Here is a 16967-nt window from a genome sequence, read left to right as displayed (position 1 = left end):
GAGATACCTCCTACCGTTCTTCTATTCTTAAGGAGTGCTTTGCTTATTCGGGGCTTTTTTCCATTCCATACGAAATTGGAGATTGCCTTTTCCATCTTGTTGAAGAATGGGGTTAGTATTTGTATGAATCCAATCTATTTAAAACCTTCTGCTTGACTCAGGAGGGAGGGGCTCACAAATGCAAGAATTTGGTTTACCCTTATCTATTAACCTTGATGCCTCAGGGTGAACTCCAGCCCAGGAAGTAGTAACACTCCCTCTGTAGGAGGCCCCTTGCTGTTTCCTGTTTTGCAGGGAACAAACAGCTCACCTTCTAGGATCTGCCACAAGAGAAATCCTAACTTCTGTATCTGTAATTTCTTCAATTCCTGAACAAGGGTTTTCATATAATATTTGGTATAAAGTTTGGCTTCCCATATATTCTAGTTGCAGAAAACAAGCATTTAAACAAAACGAAATCATGCCCAGGTATTACTATAACCCAAGGCAGTGCCATTCCTAATCACCAACCACAGTGGGAGTTTGAGCTGCCTGAACTTTGTGGTCAGTTCTGTTTCCACTGACTGGCTCCTTCACATCCTTCTAGTCCAAATTCAGGTGTCACCTCCCCAGGGAGCCCTTGCTAGATCACTCTCAAGTCAGTGCTAGCTCTGTGAGAACAGGAACTGTCTAGCTTCCTTCCAACTATGTCCCCAGGCCCTGCACAGAGCCTGGCCCAGAGTAGACACTCATTTGTCTTCCTGATAGCCTTGCTTAAGAATTGGCTGGTCTACTTCCCTGTTGGGGAGGCTGACTCCACAGTTCCCCCAGGCTCTTGGGCCTCAGATACCCAAGTGTCAAGTGAACCCAGGCTCCCCCTTTGCCATGATCAGCCTGACCCAGCACTGCACATAGTCATTCATCCAGAGTCCAGGGCTCCCCAGGCAGGACAGGCTTGGTGCTGGGAATCTGCCTGGAAGCAGAATAGACCTGGTTCTTGTTCTCAGAGAACTTCTCTAGTGGAACAGTCAGTAAACAAAGTGTGTGACAGTGCAGGCAAAGGGGGGAAAAGTAGCATGGCTTGTCTGAAAAATTGACTTGGGATCAGCTTTTCATTTCAGGTCAAATGGGAGGCATATAACGGGGATATCTGGGAGAAAAGCAGGTCCAAAAGCCCCAAAGTGGGGAGGGATATCTTAGGGGTTGTCTGTATGGTGAAGGTTCCTCACAGGAACAGGACAAGGAGTAGACATTGAGGCTGTCAGCGGCTTGATCATACAGGGTCTGAGAGGAGGAATTTGCATGTGTTTCTGAGAATAATGGCATCTAGGTTTGAAATGCTTGGTGTCACATGATTGTCTGTTGTCATCATGTGCTGTCAAGTCAGCATCTACCCATAGCTGACTGTTGTTTGTGTGTTTGCGGAGTCACAAGAAGACCAGTGAGAAGAAATGTGGGTTTTCAGAGGGTCACCGTTCTTTCAGGCAAATGACATTGAGACAGTAAAGCCTCTCTGCTTTTATTAGCAGAAAATCAAAGCTTACAGTAAAACATGATCTCATAGAGTAAGTAAATGTTTAACAAATCCTAGGTAATATGGAACAAAACATAGATACGCATGAACGATTTTCAAGAAAACATCTTTGTACTCGTGAACAGGGTCTTACTGCACTCCTAACAACCTTACCAAGAACTTTAGAAAATAGTCTTTGTCTAAGTGAGAACTTTCAGATCTCTTTCATGGTGGTACATGCTCCAGGCAGTATGAGAATGCTTTCAGTCCCATCCATTCTTGGTATTGTTTGCTTCCTTTTCAGGCATTATAGCCAAGTCCTTTTGCATGTATTCCATAGCCACTAGAAACCCTTTGTGTTCCCACCCAAAATGACTACAGCTGACCCTCCCAGCGGTTTTCAGAGACAGAAAATTGCATGAGAGATGCCCCATCTTCTTCCTGCATAGCAGCTGGTGGATCCAAAGCACACGCCTTTGTGTTGGCAGCACAGCTCCTTACCACTAGGTCACCAGTAAGGAGCTCTGGTGGCCTCGTGGCAAGAAGCTGTGCTGCAATCCTGAAAGCATGAGGTTCAAAGCCACCACAGGAGAAGGTTGGGCAGTCTCCTCCTGTGCAATTAATTGCCTCTGAAAACCTACCACCGGAGGGTCAGCTACAGGTCGATTCCAACTCTACACAACATGCCACCAGACCTCCTCTGCTTTTTTCAAAAGTACTTCCTCTGGTGGCTATGGGAAGGCCACAGGCCTTGAGAGTGGATTTGGGGAGAGAAGGGTGGTCAGATTCTAGGGGAACTTTGGAGAAAGCGCTAGAGAGTGCAGGAAAAGCAAGATGTAGGACTGTTAAGAATTTGGCCTAAACCTCAGGAAGACTTATGAATCTCAGAGGGAATGGAGTGAACTGAAGGGTCTGAGTTCATTTTAGCTCATTTTTCCATCACAGAGAAGGGTGTACAGGACCCTAAGTGGGGGAGGAGATGGGGCAGGCAAAGCAAAGGTGTTTCAGCCCAGTCCTGTCTCCTACAGCTCCGTAGACGGCCGGGTGAGGCGTTATGACCTGAGGATGGGACAGCTCTTCTCAGACTATGTGGGCAGTGAGTACAAGACCCGGGCTTTGGGACAGGTGGGGCAGAAAAGGGGACCCTAGACTCACCCACCAGCCCTCCTCTCCCACCAGGCCCCATCACCTGTGTCTGCTTTAGCCGGGACGGGCAGTGCACGCTGGTGTCCAGTCTAGACTCCACCTTGAGGCTTCTTGACAAAGACACAGGAGAGCTGCTAGGCGAGTAAGTCCTTCGGGGTTGTTGGGCCCATTCCCCTGCCACCCCTGGTGAAGCCCAGGCACCCCTGACTCTGCCTGTTTCTAGGTACAGAGGACATAAGAACCAGAAGTACAAGCTGGACTGCTGCCTGAGTGAGCGTGACACGCATGTGGTCAGCTGCTCGGAGGATGGAAAGGTGTTCTTCTGGGATCTCGTGGAGGTTTGTACACTCCCACCCACCCACCGCTCACACACACAGCCACCCCTTCCACTGTCATCTCAGTCATTCCTCAGTCTAAAGAGAATGGAAATTAGAGCTGCAGTCTTGAAGGATGTTGCAAGGAGGAAGTTCCAGAAAAAGACAAGAATGTGAGCAAAGACTAGGAGATGGAACACACATCATCAGTCAGGAAATAGAGGAACTTTAGCAAGGTGAGGTGTGTGGTTCATGACAAGATTTAGATCAGGCAGGGCGATAAACCCTAGGCGGAAAAACGGCATCAGACCCTGAGTGAAACAAAACTGTAATTGCTCAGGAAAGCTGAACGACATCTGAAAAATGCCATGGTTTACAGCCTTGTCCTTTAGGAGACCCAGTCTGATAGGCAGTCAGGTGAGATCACACCATTCCAGCCCACTAGGACCAGGACCAACAAGCTTCAATGAAGACATCCGTCCTGGGCCTGGCCAGAGGATTGAGGTGACTGTGAAGTCCCTGGGGATTCAAGGGACTTGGCCTGGCTATAGGAATGAAGCCGAGAACAAATATTCCCATCTTGTGGGTCTGCTAACATGAAGTCACCAAAGGAGCAGACATGTGGTGGCACACTTTCAGTATGGCAAGAGGGAGTGGGGTTTACGTGAGGATATGTCCAAGTTGTTCTGAGACTGTGGGAGATGAGGGGCCCTGAGGCTGTGGGCCTGGTCAGAGGAGAGCCTGGATCTCAGCAGGGAGGAGGTGGTGGCCACCACGTGCAGAGAACAGGCCATCTCCACATGCTGTTCTGAAGACAAAACTAGCAAAATTAACTGAGAAGGGTGGGAGCTCTGGTGGCCTAGTGGCAAGAAGCTGCACTGCAATCCCGAAGGTGCATGGTTTGAATTCACCAGTTGCTCTGCTGAAGGAGGGGCAATCTCCTCCTGTGCCAGTTGGATCCGATTCGACGGTACACAACAAAATTGAGAAGAAAAAAAAAATGAACTGAGAAGGGATGTGAAAAGACTCCTGTGATGTTCGCCCTGAGTCTCTGGCTGAACACAGCTACGTAGGAACTAAGTTGTTTTTTTTGTTTTGTTTTGTTTTGTTTTTTTAGGAACTAAGTTTTGAGCAGATTCGGTTTGTGTGTCGGGAAGCAGTTAGGGTAGACCTCTGAAGGCCAGAGAAGGGTGGGGCGCTTGGGGAACCTGAGGACCACTAATAACTTCTCTCTCCCCCACAGGGTGCCCTGGCACTGGCCCTGCCCATAGGCTCTGGGGTGGTACAGTCCCTGGCCTTCCACCCCAGCGAACCCTGCCTGCTGACTGCCATGGGGGGCAGCATCCACTGCTGGCGGGAGGAGGCCTACGAGGCGGAAGGTGGAGCCGGCTGAGGCCAAGGGACAACCCCCAAAGACTGAGAAACAGACTCAGAAGGAAGACTGAGACCATGTCTTTAGTCAACGGTACCAACCAGGGAGGGGCAGGGCTGGCTTTTTAAACTAATAAATAGAGGTGGGGTGTGGCCGCCCTGCGGCATCACTGCTCAGTCCTCGTTCTTCTCTGGCATGAAGGCATCTATCTTCTGGGCAAAGGTTTCAGCCACAAGCAGCGGGAAGACCAGAGAGGCATCGGCATAGACCTGTTAATGGGAACCAGGTGAGCCAAGGACTCCATGGCCACACCACCGGAGACCTGCTCCCCACAGCTGGCCCTCACCTTGACAGGCTGTGCGTCCATCCGGATCTTGCCCCAAGACACAGCTTCATCGGGCCGGGCACCTGAGTCGGAGCCATCAAACTCCTGGGCTGTGTTAATGTAGACTGAATAGTCAGCCCCATTCCGCTGTGGGGAGAGGCACAGCAGGTCAGTCAGTGAGAGACAGAGATGGACACCATGGCCAGAGACAGCATTGCTCTTGGATTGTAGGGGAAAGCATACACCTGAGCAGTGCAGAGTTACGGGCAACAGGGACATACTGCTGAGCACTGTACGGAGATATGGGGGACGGCAGCTGAGAGTTGCACAGAGATAGGGGAGTCAGTGGGCACACGACTGAGCAGTGCACAGAGTTACAGGGGACAGCAGGCGTACAACTGAGCGGTGTACATGGCTGAGCGAAGCAGGGAGATATGGGGGACAGTGGGCACGCGACTGAGCGGTACACAGAGATACGGGGGACATCAGGCATACAGCTGAGCAGTGCAGAGAGCTAACGGGACAGCGGGCACACGGTTGAGCGGTACAGAGAGTAACATGAGAAAGTGGACATGTGACTGATGTGCTCTTGAGAAAGGAAGATCTTGGCACCCCTGTTCCAAGGTGAGAAACCCTTGCCTAACCCTTGTCCCAGAGCTGCACTGGTATGGACATCATCTCCCAGATCCAGTTAGGACCTGAGGTGCACCATCCTACCATCCTGAGCTGCTACCAGTGTTTTGTTCAGGACCTTCCAAACCCCCTCTTCAAGGCCTCCACCCTTCCGCATCCACAGTCTTCCCATTGCAGCCAGTGGATGGTGCCTGCAAAGACCCGAGTCCAGGCACACCGCTCTGCTCAGAACCTTCCAGGATTCCCAGAGCAGACATTACTAAAATCCTCCCTGCAGCCCACGAGGCCTTGCATCCCCTGCCTTATTACCACCCTGACAGCGTGTCCCCCAGTTCTCCCCCTCTGCTGTCCTTGATATTACACTTCAGGGCCTGTGCAATGGCTGTTCTCTCTGCCCAGGATTCTAGCCCCGAGGTATGGAAGACAACTCCTATGAATCATTGCTTATAGGCCCTTTTCTCATAAAGGCCTCCCTCAAACACCTTTTCTTGAATGTCACCCCTTTCTCTTAAACTGCTATCACTCAACTTTCTTTTTCTCCATAGCAATTACTGTCACCTGATAGATGTGTCCCTTGGCTGGCTAAGGACAGAGGGCCCTGCCTGCCCCAGTCATAGCTGCTTCCTCAGTATATGGTACGCAGCTAGCAGAGAGCTGTGTTTGTACCACCCCTACTGTGGCCCTGGCCTACACCCTCTCCCCATCTGGATCTACTCACCATGAGGTTGGCATTGGCAATGTGATGCTTGACAAGACCCCCGCCCAGGATGATCATTCCAGAGCGCTTGGCAAAAATGGCCTGTGTGTTGATCAGCTTCAGGTCTAGGGACAAGAGGCTGTGGTCAGGCCTTGAGTCCTGCCCGCCATCCCTCCATCCACCCTCCACGCTGGCCTCAGCACCTCACCCTCAACGATGTCCAGGACCAGGCCTGGATTCTTATAGGAGTGGAAGAATATCATGTCGCCCAGCGAGCCATCCGTGAGCGCCGGGCTTAACACAGGGATGTGGTTCTAAGGAGGACAGAGGCTGGAGGTTAGAGCGGTGGAAAAGCCCGGTCTCTGTCCCGATGCATTGTACCCCTTCCTCTTGCCTGATCTGGGTCAGGGTGCCCTGGTTCCCTTATCTATAAACTAAAGATAGCACTATCTGCCTTAGTGGAGGTGGCATATATGGGCCAACTGAAACAAAATACTTAGGACAACGTCTAGCACATAAAGAGTGGAAGCTCTTGGGGGAGCCTTGGTGGCCTAGTGGCAAGGAGCTGCAACTACAATCCCAGAGGCGAACGGTTAGAATCCACCAGATGCTTTGCCGGGGAAGGAGGGACAATCTCCTCCTGTACCAGTGAGATCTGATTGGAGGGACAATCTCCTCCTGTACCAGTGAGATCTGATTGGAGGGACAATCTCCTCCTGTACCAGTGAGATCTGATTTGACGGTACACGCACACAAAAATAATAAAATAAATTTAAAAAATCTAAAAGAGTGATGGTGGAGGGGACCTGGGGGAGGGTTTGTAAAACAATGAAAGAATCTTTTCTTTTACTTTTCCATAATTTTTGGACTCATGTACTTATAACTTGTTAGTCAAATTTGTGTCTTCTAGGTTGCAACACCCCCATGATACATCTTGAAGGATATGTACATGTACAGCCAAGCACAATCAATAAGAGTGCATCTGAATTCCAAAATCAATCTCCATAACAGTCTATGTGTTTCCTACTGCCAAAGGGGCCCTTTAGAGTAGCGAGAGAAGATCTTCACCCTGAAACCCACAGCGTCCCTTTTCAGCAGGAAGTAGCTAAGAGAATACGCCATCCCCTTTTCCTTATGACTCAGGGTGAAGTCTCTCTCAGGGAGGAGTGATAGGGAATGGCAAAGGACACACTGACAAAGAAGATTAATCAGAACTGGCTTTGACAAGCACTGTGGCATTTGGACAAGAACAAACTGGGAGGAGGGTAGAGAGAATAGTGCAACAATGAATGAATGGAAACCCAAAATCTCTGTAAATGTTTATGAAAATTAATAAAATATAGAAAAAAAAATAAAAGAGTGGAAGCTCTCAATATTTTTCAGCCTCATGAACCTCACAGCCTCTAAGAGCTGGCTAACTGCTGCCCCCTGCTGCTTTATCAGGGTGGTAGCTCTGTGACTTTAGACTGTTCTGTCTGAAGGTCTCCATTTCTAGGGTAAGGATGATTAGAATATCAGCATTGACTCCCCACATGGCAATGAAGGTGGGAATTTGTTGCTGCCATGTACCTCCTATGCTCTTACCTTCTGGGCCCAGTAATACACTGATTCTGGATTGTTGATCTCCTTGCCAAGCCGGGCAATCATTTTGGATGGTGTCCACTTCACACCCTAGGAGGGGTCGGCAGTTTTAGCTAACTCCGACTCTGACCCAAACTACGTTGACCCCCAGGGCTGCCCAGTCACCTCTGTGTTCTGCTCCAGCACCATCTGGTCCAATATGGGCATCAACCAGTCCTCAAATTTGCAGTAATTATCATTGGGCACCAATAGGTTCCCAATCCTAAGGACAGGAGGAGAGTGGCTGTCAAGACACACTCCCCTCAATTCAGCCCCCAACTCAGCATCATTCAAGGCTCCCCACCTGTTGATCCCATTCTCCCGGAGCTCCTTGCCCTTGAGGCTAAACTCGCCCAGGTATGTGGGTGCCAGGCACTTGATGAGATCCTCCTCCACACCCCCAGCAGTAGTCACCAGGACATCCACCTGTAGCCAGATGACAGGTTAGCTAGGAAGGGGGACTCTGCCTTCATGCCAACAACACTCCAAACCCCTAATCCTGAACTAATCTAAAGTCACTTAGAGGGGAGTTCTGCAAAACAAAATTTTTGCTTCTTAAAATGGGCCCAATAACTCCCTACTGGAACTTAGGCCAAAGCCACAATGCCCAGTGTCCCCACCATGTTGTGCTGTACAAGGTAGCGGATGGTCTCACGGATGCCTGAGCTGATGAGGTTGGATGTGTAGCCCAGGAAAATGGTGCAGCCAGTGAGGGGGCGACAGCTCTGGGTCAGGTCTGCATGATGATCTTCATCCTGTGACAGTGGCTCCAGCTTCTTCTCGATCTATATGTAGAGGCAAGATGAGCTGAGCCCAAAGTCCAGCTCAGGCTCAGGCCCTGCCCACTCAGAGATGTAAGAATACTTTTATCTGTATCCAGGGTATAAATGTAGGGCCTGACCCTCTTCCCAATCAGACCTCTTTCAGACGGCAACACTGACCATTCTAGTCCAACTTACTTTCCCAGCTATGAAGTATAAACCCAAATTCAGGCCCTTCTTTGAATTAGGCTCCTTCTGCACCCTGCCCTTAACAGGACTGCTTTGCCCAGTCTCAGCTGGGTGCAGGATACCAGCACTCTGCATGATCATGCGCCCTATCTAAAGAAAAGCCTCGGGGGAGGTCTGGTGGTCTAGTGGCAAGGAGCTGCAACTACAATCCCAGAGGTACACGGTTCGAATCCACCAGATGCCCCTGCTGGAGAAGGAGGGACAATCTCCTGTACCAGTCAGATCTGATTTGACGGTACACTCACACAAAAATAATAAAATAAAAATTAAAAAAAAAGAAAAGCCTCACTTGCCCAGGAGCACCTAACACCAACAACACACCACTGTCTTCGCACTCTCATAATTTTTAATGCTGTCAAGTTGAAACCGACTCATAGCAGACCCTTCAAAGGATTTCTGGCACAGCATACATACTAAAGGGTTCTGATCTGTCCTTCATATGGTTGCCATGAGTCATACTCAACCGAACCTAACAACAACGTTGTTATGTGCCATCGAGTCACCTGCGACTCATAGCAGCCCTATGTACAGCAGCCCTAAACCCTGCTCTATCCTGTGACAATCTCACCGTTTCCGACACACCTACCCCCATTACCCCAGTCACTGAATCAATCCATCTCATCAAGGGTCTTCTTCTCCTATGCTGTCCCTCCACTCTTCCAAGCATGACATCCTTCTCCAAGGACTGGTCCTTCCTTGCAACATGTCCAAAGATGTCAGACGAAGCTTCAGAATCCTTGCCTCCAAGGAGGAGCCTGGCTTCGCCCTCTCCAGGACAAATCTGTTTACCTAGCAGTCAACAGCAACGTACATTACCTCTATCTTGGGAAAAGTGCAGCCAGAGTGTTCCTTGGAGGCAAGGATGGCAAAGTTTTGTCTTTTGTACTTTGAGCACTAGGGATATTATAGCTGATGTTAGATGGATCTTAGCTGAAAGCAGAGAATACCAGAAGAATGTCTATCTGTGTTTCATTGATTATGCAAAGGCATTTAACTGCGTGGATCATAACAAACTGTGGCTGACTCTGAGAAGAATGGGAATCCCAGAACATTTAATCGTGCTAATGCGAAACCTATACTTGAACCAACAGGCAGTCGTCAGAACAGAGCAGGGTAACAATGCATGGTTCAAAATTGGGAAGGGCTGGCGAGCTCTGGTGGCCTAGTGACAAGAAGGTGTACTGCAATCCCAAAATTGGGAAGGGCGTATGCCAGGGATGCATCCTGTCTCCATACCTTTTCAACATGTATGCAGAGCAGATTATCTGAGAGGCGGGGCTCTATGAGGCGGGGCTCTATGAGGAGAAGCGTGGCGTTAGGATTGGTGGACAATCTATCAACAATCTGCATTATGCAGATGACACAACCTTGCTCTCTGAAACTGAGGAGGACCTCATGCACTTGCTGCAGAGGGTCAAGGACGGTAGCCTTCAATATGGACTGAGGCTCAATGTCAAGAAGACAAAAATTGTCACCATTGGATCAATCGGTAGCATCAGGATGGATGGCGAAGAGATTGAGATTGTTCACAGCTTCAGTTTGCTCGACTCCACAGTCAACACTCTTGGCACCAGTAGCCAGGAAATCAAAAAACGAATTGCGATGGGGAAGTCTGCGGTTAGGGACCTCTCTAAAGTACTCAAGAGCAACAGTGTCTCTCTGGAGACTAAGGTCCGCCTGATACAGGCCATGGTTTTTGCAAACACTTGTTATGCATCAGAGAGTTGGACAATGACTAGGGAGGACAGAAGGAGAATTGACGCCTTTGAGCTGTGGTGCTGGAGAAGAGTATTGAATGTACCATAGACTGACAAGAAAACAAACAGATTGATCGTAGAGAGGATTAAACCAGGCTGCTCCTTGGAGGCAAGGATTCTGGGGCTTCATCTGACATACTTTGGACATGTTGTAAGGAGAGACAGGTCTTTAGAGAGGGACATTATGCCGGGTAGAGTAGGGGGACAGTGCAGGAGGGGAAGATCCTCTATGAGGTGGGCTGATTCAGTGACTGGGGTACTCGGGATGGGTGTGTCAGGGGCAGTGAGATTGGCACAGGATAGAGCACGGTTTAGGGCTGTTGTGCATAGGGTCGCTATGAGTCGCAAACGACTCGACGGCACATAACAACAACAACAACTTTGGGCATGTTGCTAGGAGAGGCTCGTCCTTGGAAAAGAACATCTTACTAAGAAAGGTGGAGGGTCAGAGGAGAGGGAGACTCTCTGATGAATGGAGGAGTGGGTTCAACTGTGTAAGAGATGATGATAAGACAAGGTATAAATCGCACCTAACAATAATACAGTGCCCGAGAAGACATTGTCCCTCGCGTGGAGAAGCTGGTGGGTTCGAATCGCCAGACACACGCCACTTTTGGGTTAGCAAAGAACCCCTCTCCAAACACTAAGCTTTCCCTCCAGGATAGGCCCCGCCTCCCTCCGCTTATTGGGTCGCTCCGCCGAAAGCCCGCCCCTCCAAGCACTGCATTGGTCCTACGTAAGGCAACGCCCCCTCGCGCCCAGAGAGTCCCGCCGCAGTCCGCACCATGGCGTTCACTTGCTGCACTGCGCGTCCGAAGTTGGTGGCCTGGAAGCCGGTGGTGCCGAAGGCCTCCAGCAGCGCGTGGTAGTCCACGCCGCGGTTGAAGTCATATCCGCGGACCTGGGCACTCTCCGGCGGCAGCGCCGAGCTGTGCTTCAGGACGGCGGCCAGTGCCGCCGCGGGCGCCTCCCTCCCCGAGGGGTCCTCCATGCGCCGACCGCTGCGCTCTCAAGCCAGAGCCGCACGCGGCCGGGCCTCCGCGCCGTCCCGACACCCCGCCACCCCTGACAGAGCGCAGGTAGCCGAACGAGCGCGGAAACCTGCAGAAGAGGACCGGAAGTTGCGCAGTCACATGACCCTGTTAGAAACTGGGAGTCTTGGTTGCGGCCATCTTTAGGAGACGATTCTGTCATACGGAAGCCGCGAAGGGCCTGTATTTTCTACTTCGCTAGTTCTCAGTGTCCGATAAATGACCATTTCTGCCTTTACTGCCACCTGGTGGAGAGCCAGCGTGTTGCACAGCGCTGACCCGGTCCATTTCTGCCCTTTGGAGATCGCTTCTTAGGTGTCACCCTTAGACAGGATTTGGGTCACCAGACTGAGTCTTCTCAAATGGGATAGTGAAATCTCCTGTGGCCTCGCGAGTCTCCAGAGCCTTCTCGTGCAGCATAACCCTCTGTTCTCTGCTCTTTCCACCCTCCCCTCCCCGCAGCTGTTGCTTTCTCTAGAATCCTCTGGGATTCAAGACTGTCATCTCCCCAATTCCCAAGAGCGAAACTATGAGCCCTTTAGGGTAGAGGGTCTCTAATATCATGTGTCTTCCTAGGGTGCTCTGGTGGCGTAGTGGTAAAGAGTTGTGCTGCAACTGTGGCAATTGGACAATTAAAACAGACATTCGCGGGGGGGGGGAGAAGAACGAACTGGGGAGGAGGGTAGAGAAAACGGTGCCACAATGAATGAATGAGAACCCAAAATCTCTGTAAATGTTCATTAAAACTAATAAAATTTTATAATAATAAACAAACAAAAAAAAAAGAGTTGTGCTGCAAACCCAAAGGTATGCTGTTCTAATCCACCAGCGTGTTACAGGAGAAAGACAGGCAATCTCTTGTGTCTTCCTAACTGGACAGAGACTGGCCTCTGAAGGAGAGCCTTTATTCAGTCCCTTTTAAATAAATGGATACCACAGCGTGTTGAGTTTTGTACTGGCCATTTATTTTATCAGTGAACAAGACACCTGCAGATACAATCTGATTAGGAAGACCACCAAGGATGGCATTAGATCCAAGATCAGAAGACTGAGAAAGGTCCCTCTACAGATGCAAATGCGTATGTGAATAAGTGGGTGGATTCCAGGCCATTAAAGGACCAGTTTGCAGAGAGTTTGGAAACGGACAAAGAGAGCTCCTCCCTGACAACCCCCCCAGAGGATCTGAAATGCTCCACCTCAGTTCCCTCTCCACCTAAACCTGAGGCACACACAATCAACCACATCAAAGCAATGGCCCTACTCTCCTCTCATCTACTTGGCTACACACTGAGGCGTTGAGCTTGATGTACCCCCTTCTTTAAAATTCCTATTCATCCATCATATCTGCTAAACTCTACCTATAAACTGGCCCCAAATTCAGACACTTTTCTCTTTTCCCAAGGCACTGTCCCCAGGTGCTCCTCTTGAATGTCTCCCTCAGCAGCATGCAGGGAGCAACTCTAGAAATTATCAGACATGTTCCTCATTTCTTAAATTTTTTTATTATTTTTTTGTGCATGTACCGTCAAATTGGATCAGACTGGTACAGGAGGAGATTATTCCTCCTTCTCCAGCAGAGCATCTGGTGAATTCGAACCATGTACCTTTGGGATTGCAGTGCAGCTTCTTGCCACTAGGCCACCAGAGCTCCCTATACATGTTCCTCATTTAAGCCCTCTAACCATGGTTTTTCCATAACTATTCAATCTACACAGAACAGATTGTCAGGAGGCAGGACTTTATGAGGAGGATTAGAGGAAGACTCATCAACAACCTGCATTATGCAATGATAATGCATAATTGCTTGCTGAAACTGAGGAAGACCTGAATTATTTGTATCAGAAAGTCAAGGACTAAAAAAAAAAAAAGAAAGTCAAGGACTGTAGTCTTTAATATAGATTGAAGCTTCACAACAAGAAGACAAAGATTCCCACCACTGGGCCAATTGGCAGCACCGTGATGGATGGAGAAGACAGTGAGGTAGATAACAATTTCAGCTTGCTTGGCTTCACAATCAATACTCTCAGTACTCAGGAAATCAAAAGACAAGTTGCACTGGGGAAGTCTGCCTTCAGGGACCTCTCCAAAGGGCTAAAGGGTTATGATGTCAATCTAGAGACTAAGGTGCACCTGATTGAGGCTATGATCTTCACAATTACTTGCTATGCATCAGAGAGCTGGGCAGTGAGTAAAGATGACAGAAGAAGAATGGATGCCTTTGAGTTGTGCTGGAGAAGAGTATTGAACATACATATCATGGACCGCCAGCAGAACAAATAGGCCTGTCTTAGAGAGGATGAAACAAGTTTCTCCTTGGAGGCCAGGATTTTGAAGCTGTGTCTCACATACATTGGGCATGTGGCCAGGAGGGATCAGTCCTTGGAGAAGGACATCATGCTCAGAAGAGTCGAGGTTCAGCAAGAGAGGAAGACCCAGGACGGGATGGAGGACTTACAGTGGGGGTAGGTGTGTCGGAGTCAGTGAGACTGGGTCAGGATAGGGCAGGGTTTTAGAGCCATTGTATAGACAGGGTCGCTAGGAGTTGCAGGCAACTAGATGGCACCTAACAAAAGGAGCCATGGGTTCCCCGTTCCCCGTAGAGGGCCTGCTGAGCTGAGCCTCCACTACACTTGCACTACTCCTCCCAGTTACACCACCTCTTGCTCTTCCTAAATTATGCCAATGTTTTCCTGACCTCAGGCCAATATACCTGCAGCTTTTTGTGCTTGGAGCACCTTCTTTCCTTTCAGTTTTGGCTCAACTGTTACCTCCTCCAAGAAGCCCTCCCTGACCTGCACCCTCACCCTCACTTTGCTTCATATATGTAATACATGAGCGTACATTATAGTATGCATTCTATTTGTATGCTCACCTCTCCCCAGCTAGAATGGCCACTCCGTCAGGGCAGGCTTTTATCTTCATTCACTGCCCTCCTGCTCCCTCAACAGTATCCTATACATAAAGGGGTATCAGCAAATTTAAGAATGATCACAAGGGTGGCCAATGAGGAGAGGAATAAAGGAATAAATAGGAAATGAACCCAAAAGACCATCCAGGTCCCTGAGTGATGAGAGGAGGAGACGAGTTCTTATTCAAAGGGCTAGGAAATCATTGGGAGTTTTAAGAATTGATTGAAGGGAGCTCTGGTGGCCTAGTGGCAAGAAGCTGTGCTGCAATCTGAGAAGTGCGTGGTTTGAATCCACCAGATGCTCTGCTGGAATCTCCTCTGGGGCCAGTTGGATCTGAATCAACAGTACACAACAACAAAGTTAATTAAGAAGTGACTGAAAGACTCTGATTTCTTTTCTAAGACTCCCACTGAATTCCTGGAGAAGAATCAGGGAGGGAGTGGAGGACGAGCTGAAGCCTAATGGAGTCGAGGTCTATGCCAGGGTGGGATCAGAAGTGTCAGTTGCAGAACTCAGTTTGAAGCCAATCAATGGCACTTAAGGGGGGGATCCGAAGAAGTCAGGATGACAAAAGTAGAATGGGGATTTTGGTTTCAGCAGTGGGTTCACAGTGGGTAGGTTTCCTCAGGGCCGCAGGGTTTGGGAAATAAATCAGACTCATTGAGGCAGAAATAGGATTGAGGTGCCCGAGAAGAGGAAGAAAGGAGGTGGGGTCTCATCAGCCTAATGGAGTGGGTCAAGTCATCTGTAGCTGTGAGTGTAGTCAGAGGAGAGGTAAGGGTTACGCCAGGCAGGGCAGAAGCTGGTGAGGAAAAGTGTCCTGTTCTGGGCAGGTCAGCAGGGGGCCCAAAGTCACCAGGGTCTTTTCAGTCCTCCAGCCTAAAGGACTCAGTCCTGGAGCCTAGTGACACATGACATTAGGACAGCATCCCCAGGCCTCCTGAGGCAGGGACCCCCTCAGCAGAAGCAGCTGCTGCCCGCTGGTGACATTTCACTCCATGAGCATCCTGGCTTCAAAGCCTCTGCAGGGGTGGGAGAGGGAGGGGGTGTGGAGAACAGGCGGGTGGTGGGGGAGGGACTCAGTCAGTGTGGGTCTGGTGACAGATCAGGAAGCCAGGCATTTTCCTGACCGGAGTCTTCAGCTGAGGTACCAGGGTTTGGGAAGTGGTCACCCATCCTCAGTCCCCACGGGACAAAGGTGTGGAGACCCTCAGGTGGTCTTGGGGTTCAGGGTCTGAGGCTGAGCCCTCTGCCCATGGCCCTGTTCGCCCTCCCTCAGATGTCCAGCAAGGTGGCCATTGGCAGTGACATTGGGCAGGCCCGTCGGGCTGTGGAGCAGCTGCGGATGGAGGCGGGCATCGACCGTGTGAAGGTGAGGGCCCTGGAGGGGCAGGAGGTGGGGGGGGGCAGGTGAGCAGCCAGGTGCAGCTGACCGTGTCGCTCTGCAGGTATCCAAGGCGGCCTCTGACCTGCTGCAGTTCTGCACAGAGCAGGCCAAGAGTGACCCTTTCCTGGTGGGAATTCCAGCTGCCACCAACCCCTTCAAGGAGAAGAAGCCCTGCACCATTTTATGACCCTCTAGCTCTGCAACCCAATAACCTTAATAAACGTCAAGTAAATGCTCCTTGGGCTATGGCTGGGCTGGGCCGAGATGGGGCACGGTGAGACTGTAGACCTGCACACATGCACCTGGTCCAGCCTCCCTCCCGCACCTCCAGGGTCAATGCATGGCAGCACACATACACCGGGTCCAGCCTCCCTCCCGCACCTCCAGGGTCACTGCATGGCAGCACACATACACCGGGTCCAGCCTCCCTCCCGCACCTCCAGGGTCACTGCATGGCAGCACACATACAGCCTGGACGGAGCGGCAGGCACCTTCACCCCAGCCCCCTGCTTCCAACAACTACAGGACTGGACGCATGGCTTTGCCATCCATCGCACCCATCCCACCATTCAAACATACCAGGTGAAAATCACTCTCTCTCACTCACTCACTCTCTCTCTCTCCCAGGCACAGCTGTCACACACATATGCACGCCCACTTGTGTTTCAAACACAAAGAGGTGAGAATGATCATAGAAACAGGTGCCTCAAGTCTGTCTCCCTCACACACACACACACACACACACACACACACACACACATCTGCAGACACACCTCCAATGAAACTCTGTGGCAAGTTCAGGTACAGGTGCACAGTCATGGAACCAAGCACCCACCCACGCTTTCATGCCCAGCCCCACAAAGGTGCACACCAGCTCTTGCACACTCACCGTCCCACACTCATTCACACACACACACACACACACACACACACTCCTACAGCATCCTGGCTCCAAGCAGACACAAGGAGAGCCCCAGGGACTACACCACTCGGGATAACATTACATCAGATTTATTTCTTCACTCTGAACAGAGAGCAGGGCATCTAAATCACCAAAGGGTGGGGATCAGTCCCCTGAATGGACCGGAGCCCCAGTATCATCATTGTTGGTACGGGGTCCAGCCCAGAAGCACCACCAGCTCGACCATGGCCCAGAATTCTTGGTGTTCTAGGCTTGCGGGGCTAGGGCAGAGGCAGCACCAACACAGGGGAATGTCCCCCAAGAACAGAGGCAGTGGCCAGCCTGCTGGCCAGCAGTGTCCACATTCATCTGC

The 16967-nt window shown here is 50.4% G+C and overlaps 2 protein-coding genes across 3 annotated transcripts in view; one reads left to right on the top strand and one right to left on the bottom strand.

Annotated features, from left to right (window-relative positions):
* WDR83 (WD repeat domain 83) overlaps positions 1-4345 on the top strand; it is a 7754-nt gene extending 3409 nt beyond the window's left edge. The window contains exons 6-9 of the mRNA XM_006900806.1: positions 2521-2588; positions 2672-2780; positions 2862-2976; positions 4196-4345. Of these exons, the coding sequence (XP_006900868.1) occupies positions 2521-2588; positions 2672-2780; positions 2862-2976; positions 4196-4345 (442 nt within the window). The remainder of the gene's footprint in view (positions 1-2520; positions 2589-2671; positions 2781-2861; positions 2977-4195) is intronic.
* A 74-nt stretch (positions 4346-4419) lies between these two features.
* DHPS (deoxyhypusine synthase) lies at positions 4420-11459 on the bottom strand. 2 transcript variants are annotated; one of them, XM_006900804.1, is made up of 9 exons: positions 11151-11459; positions 8220-8384; positions 7904-8025; positions 7726-7822; positions 7564-7650; positions 6188-6293; positions 6001-6104; positions 4671-4796; positions 4420-4593 (listed from the first exon to the last, which is right to left on the bottom strand). In XM_006900804.1, the coding sequence occupies exons 1-9, from the start codon at positions 11355-11357 to the stop codon at positions 4498-4500; spliced, it is 1110 nt and encodes a 369-aa protein (XP_006900866.1). In that variant the 5' UTR covers positions 11358-11459; the 3' UTR covers positions 4420-4497. The 2 variants fall into 2 exon arrangements, with proteins under 2 accessions (XP_006900866.1, XP_006900867.1); XM_006900805.1 differs by lacking the exon at positions 6001-6104 and having other exon boundaries at positions 4423-4593; positions 4671-4759; positions 11151-11362.
* Positions 11460-16967: the final 5508 nt, after the last annotated feature.

Source organism: Elephantulus edwardii, unplaced genomic scaffold (genome assembly GCF_000299155.1).
Source record: "Elephantulus edwardii isolate Elephantulus edwardi_28Jun2011 unplaced genomic scaffold, EleEdw1.0 scaffold00296, whole genome shotgun sequence".
NCBI lineage: Eukaryota > Metazoa > Chordata > Mammalia > Macroscelidea > Macroscelididae > Elephantulus > Elephantulus edwardii.
This window is presented reverse-complemented; position numbering and strand designations above follow the sequence as displayed.

Bases quoted from the DNA above. Each gene is read 5' to 3' on its own strand.
- DHPS (XM_006900804.1), bottom strand. From the start codon at position 11,357: ATGGAGGACCCCTCGGGGAGGGAGGCGCCCGCGGCGGCACTGGCCGCC. The intron at 8,385-11,150 runs GTGCGGACTGCG...CTCTACATATAG, and splicing joins TGCAGCAAGTGAACGCCATG to ATCGAGAAGAAGCTGGAGCC. The intron at 4,797-6,000 runs GTGAGTAGATCC...CTCTCCCCACAG, and splicing joins TTGCCAATGCCAACCTCATG to CGGAATGGGGCTGACTATTC.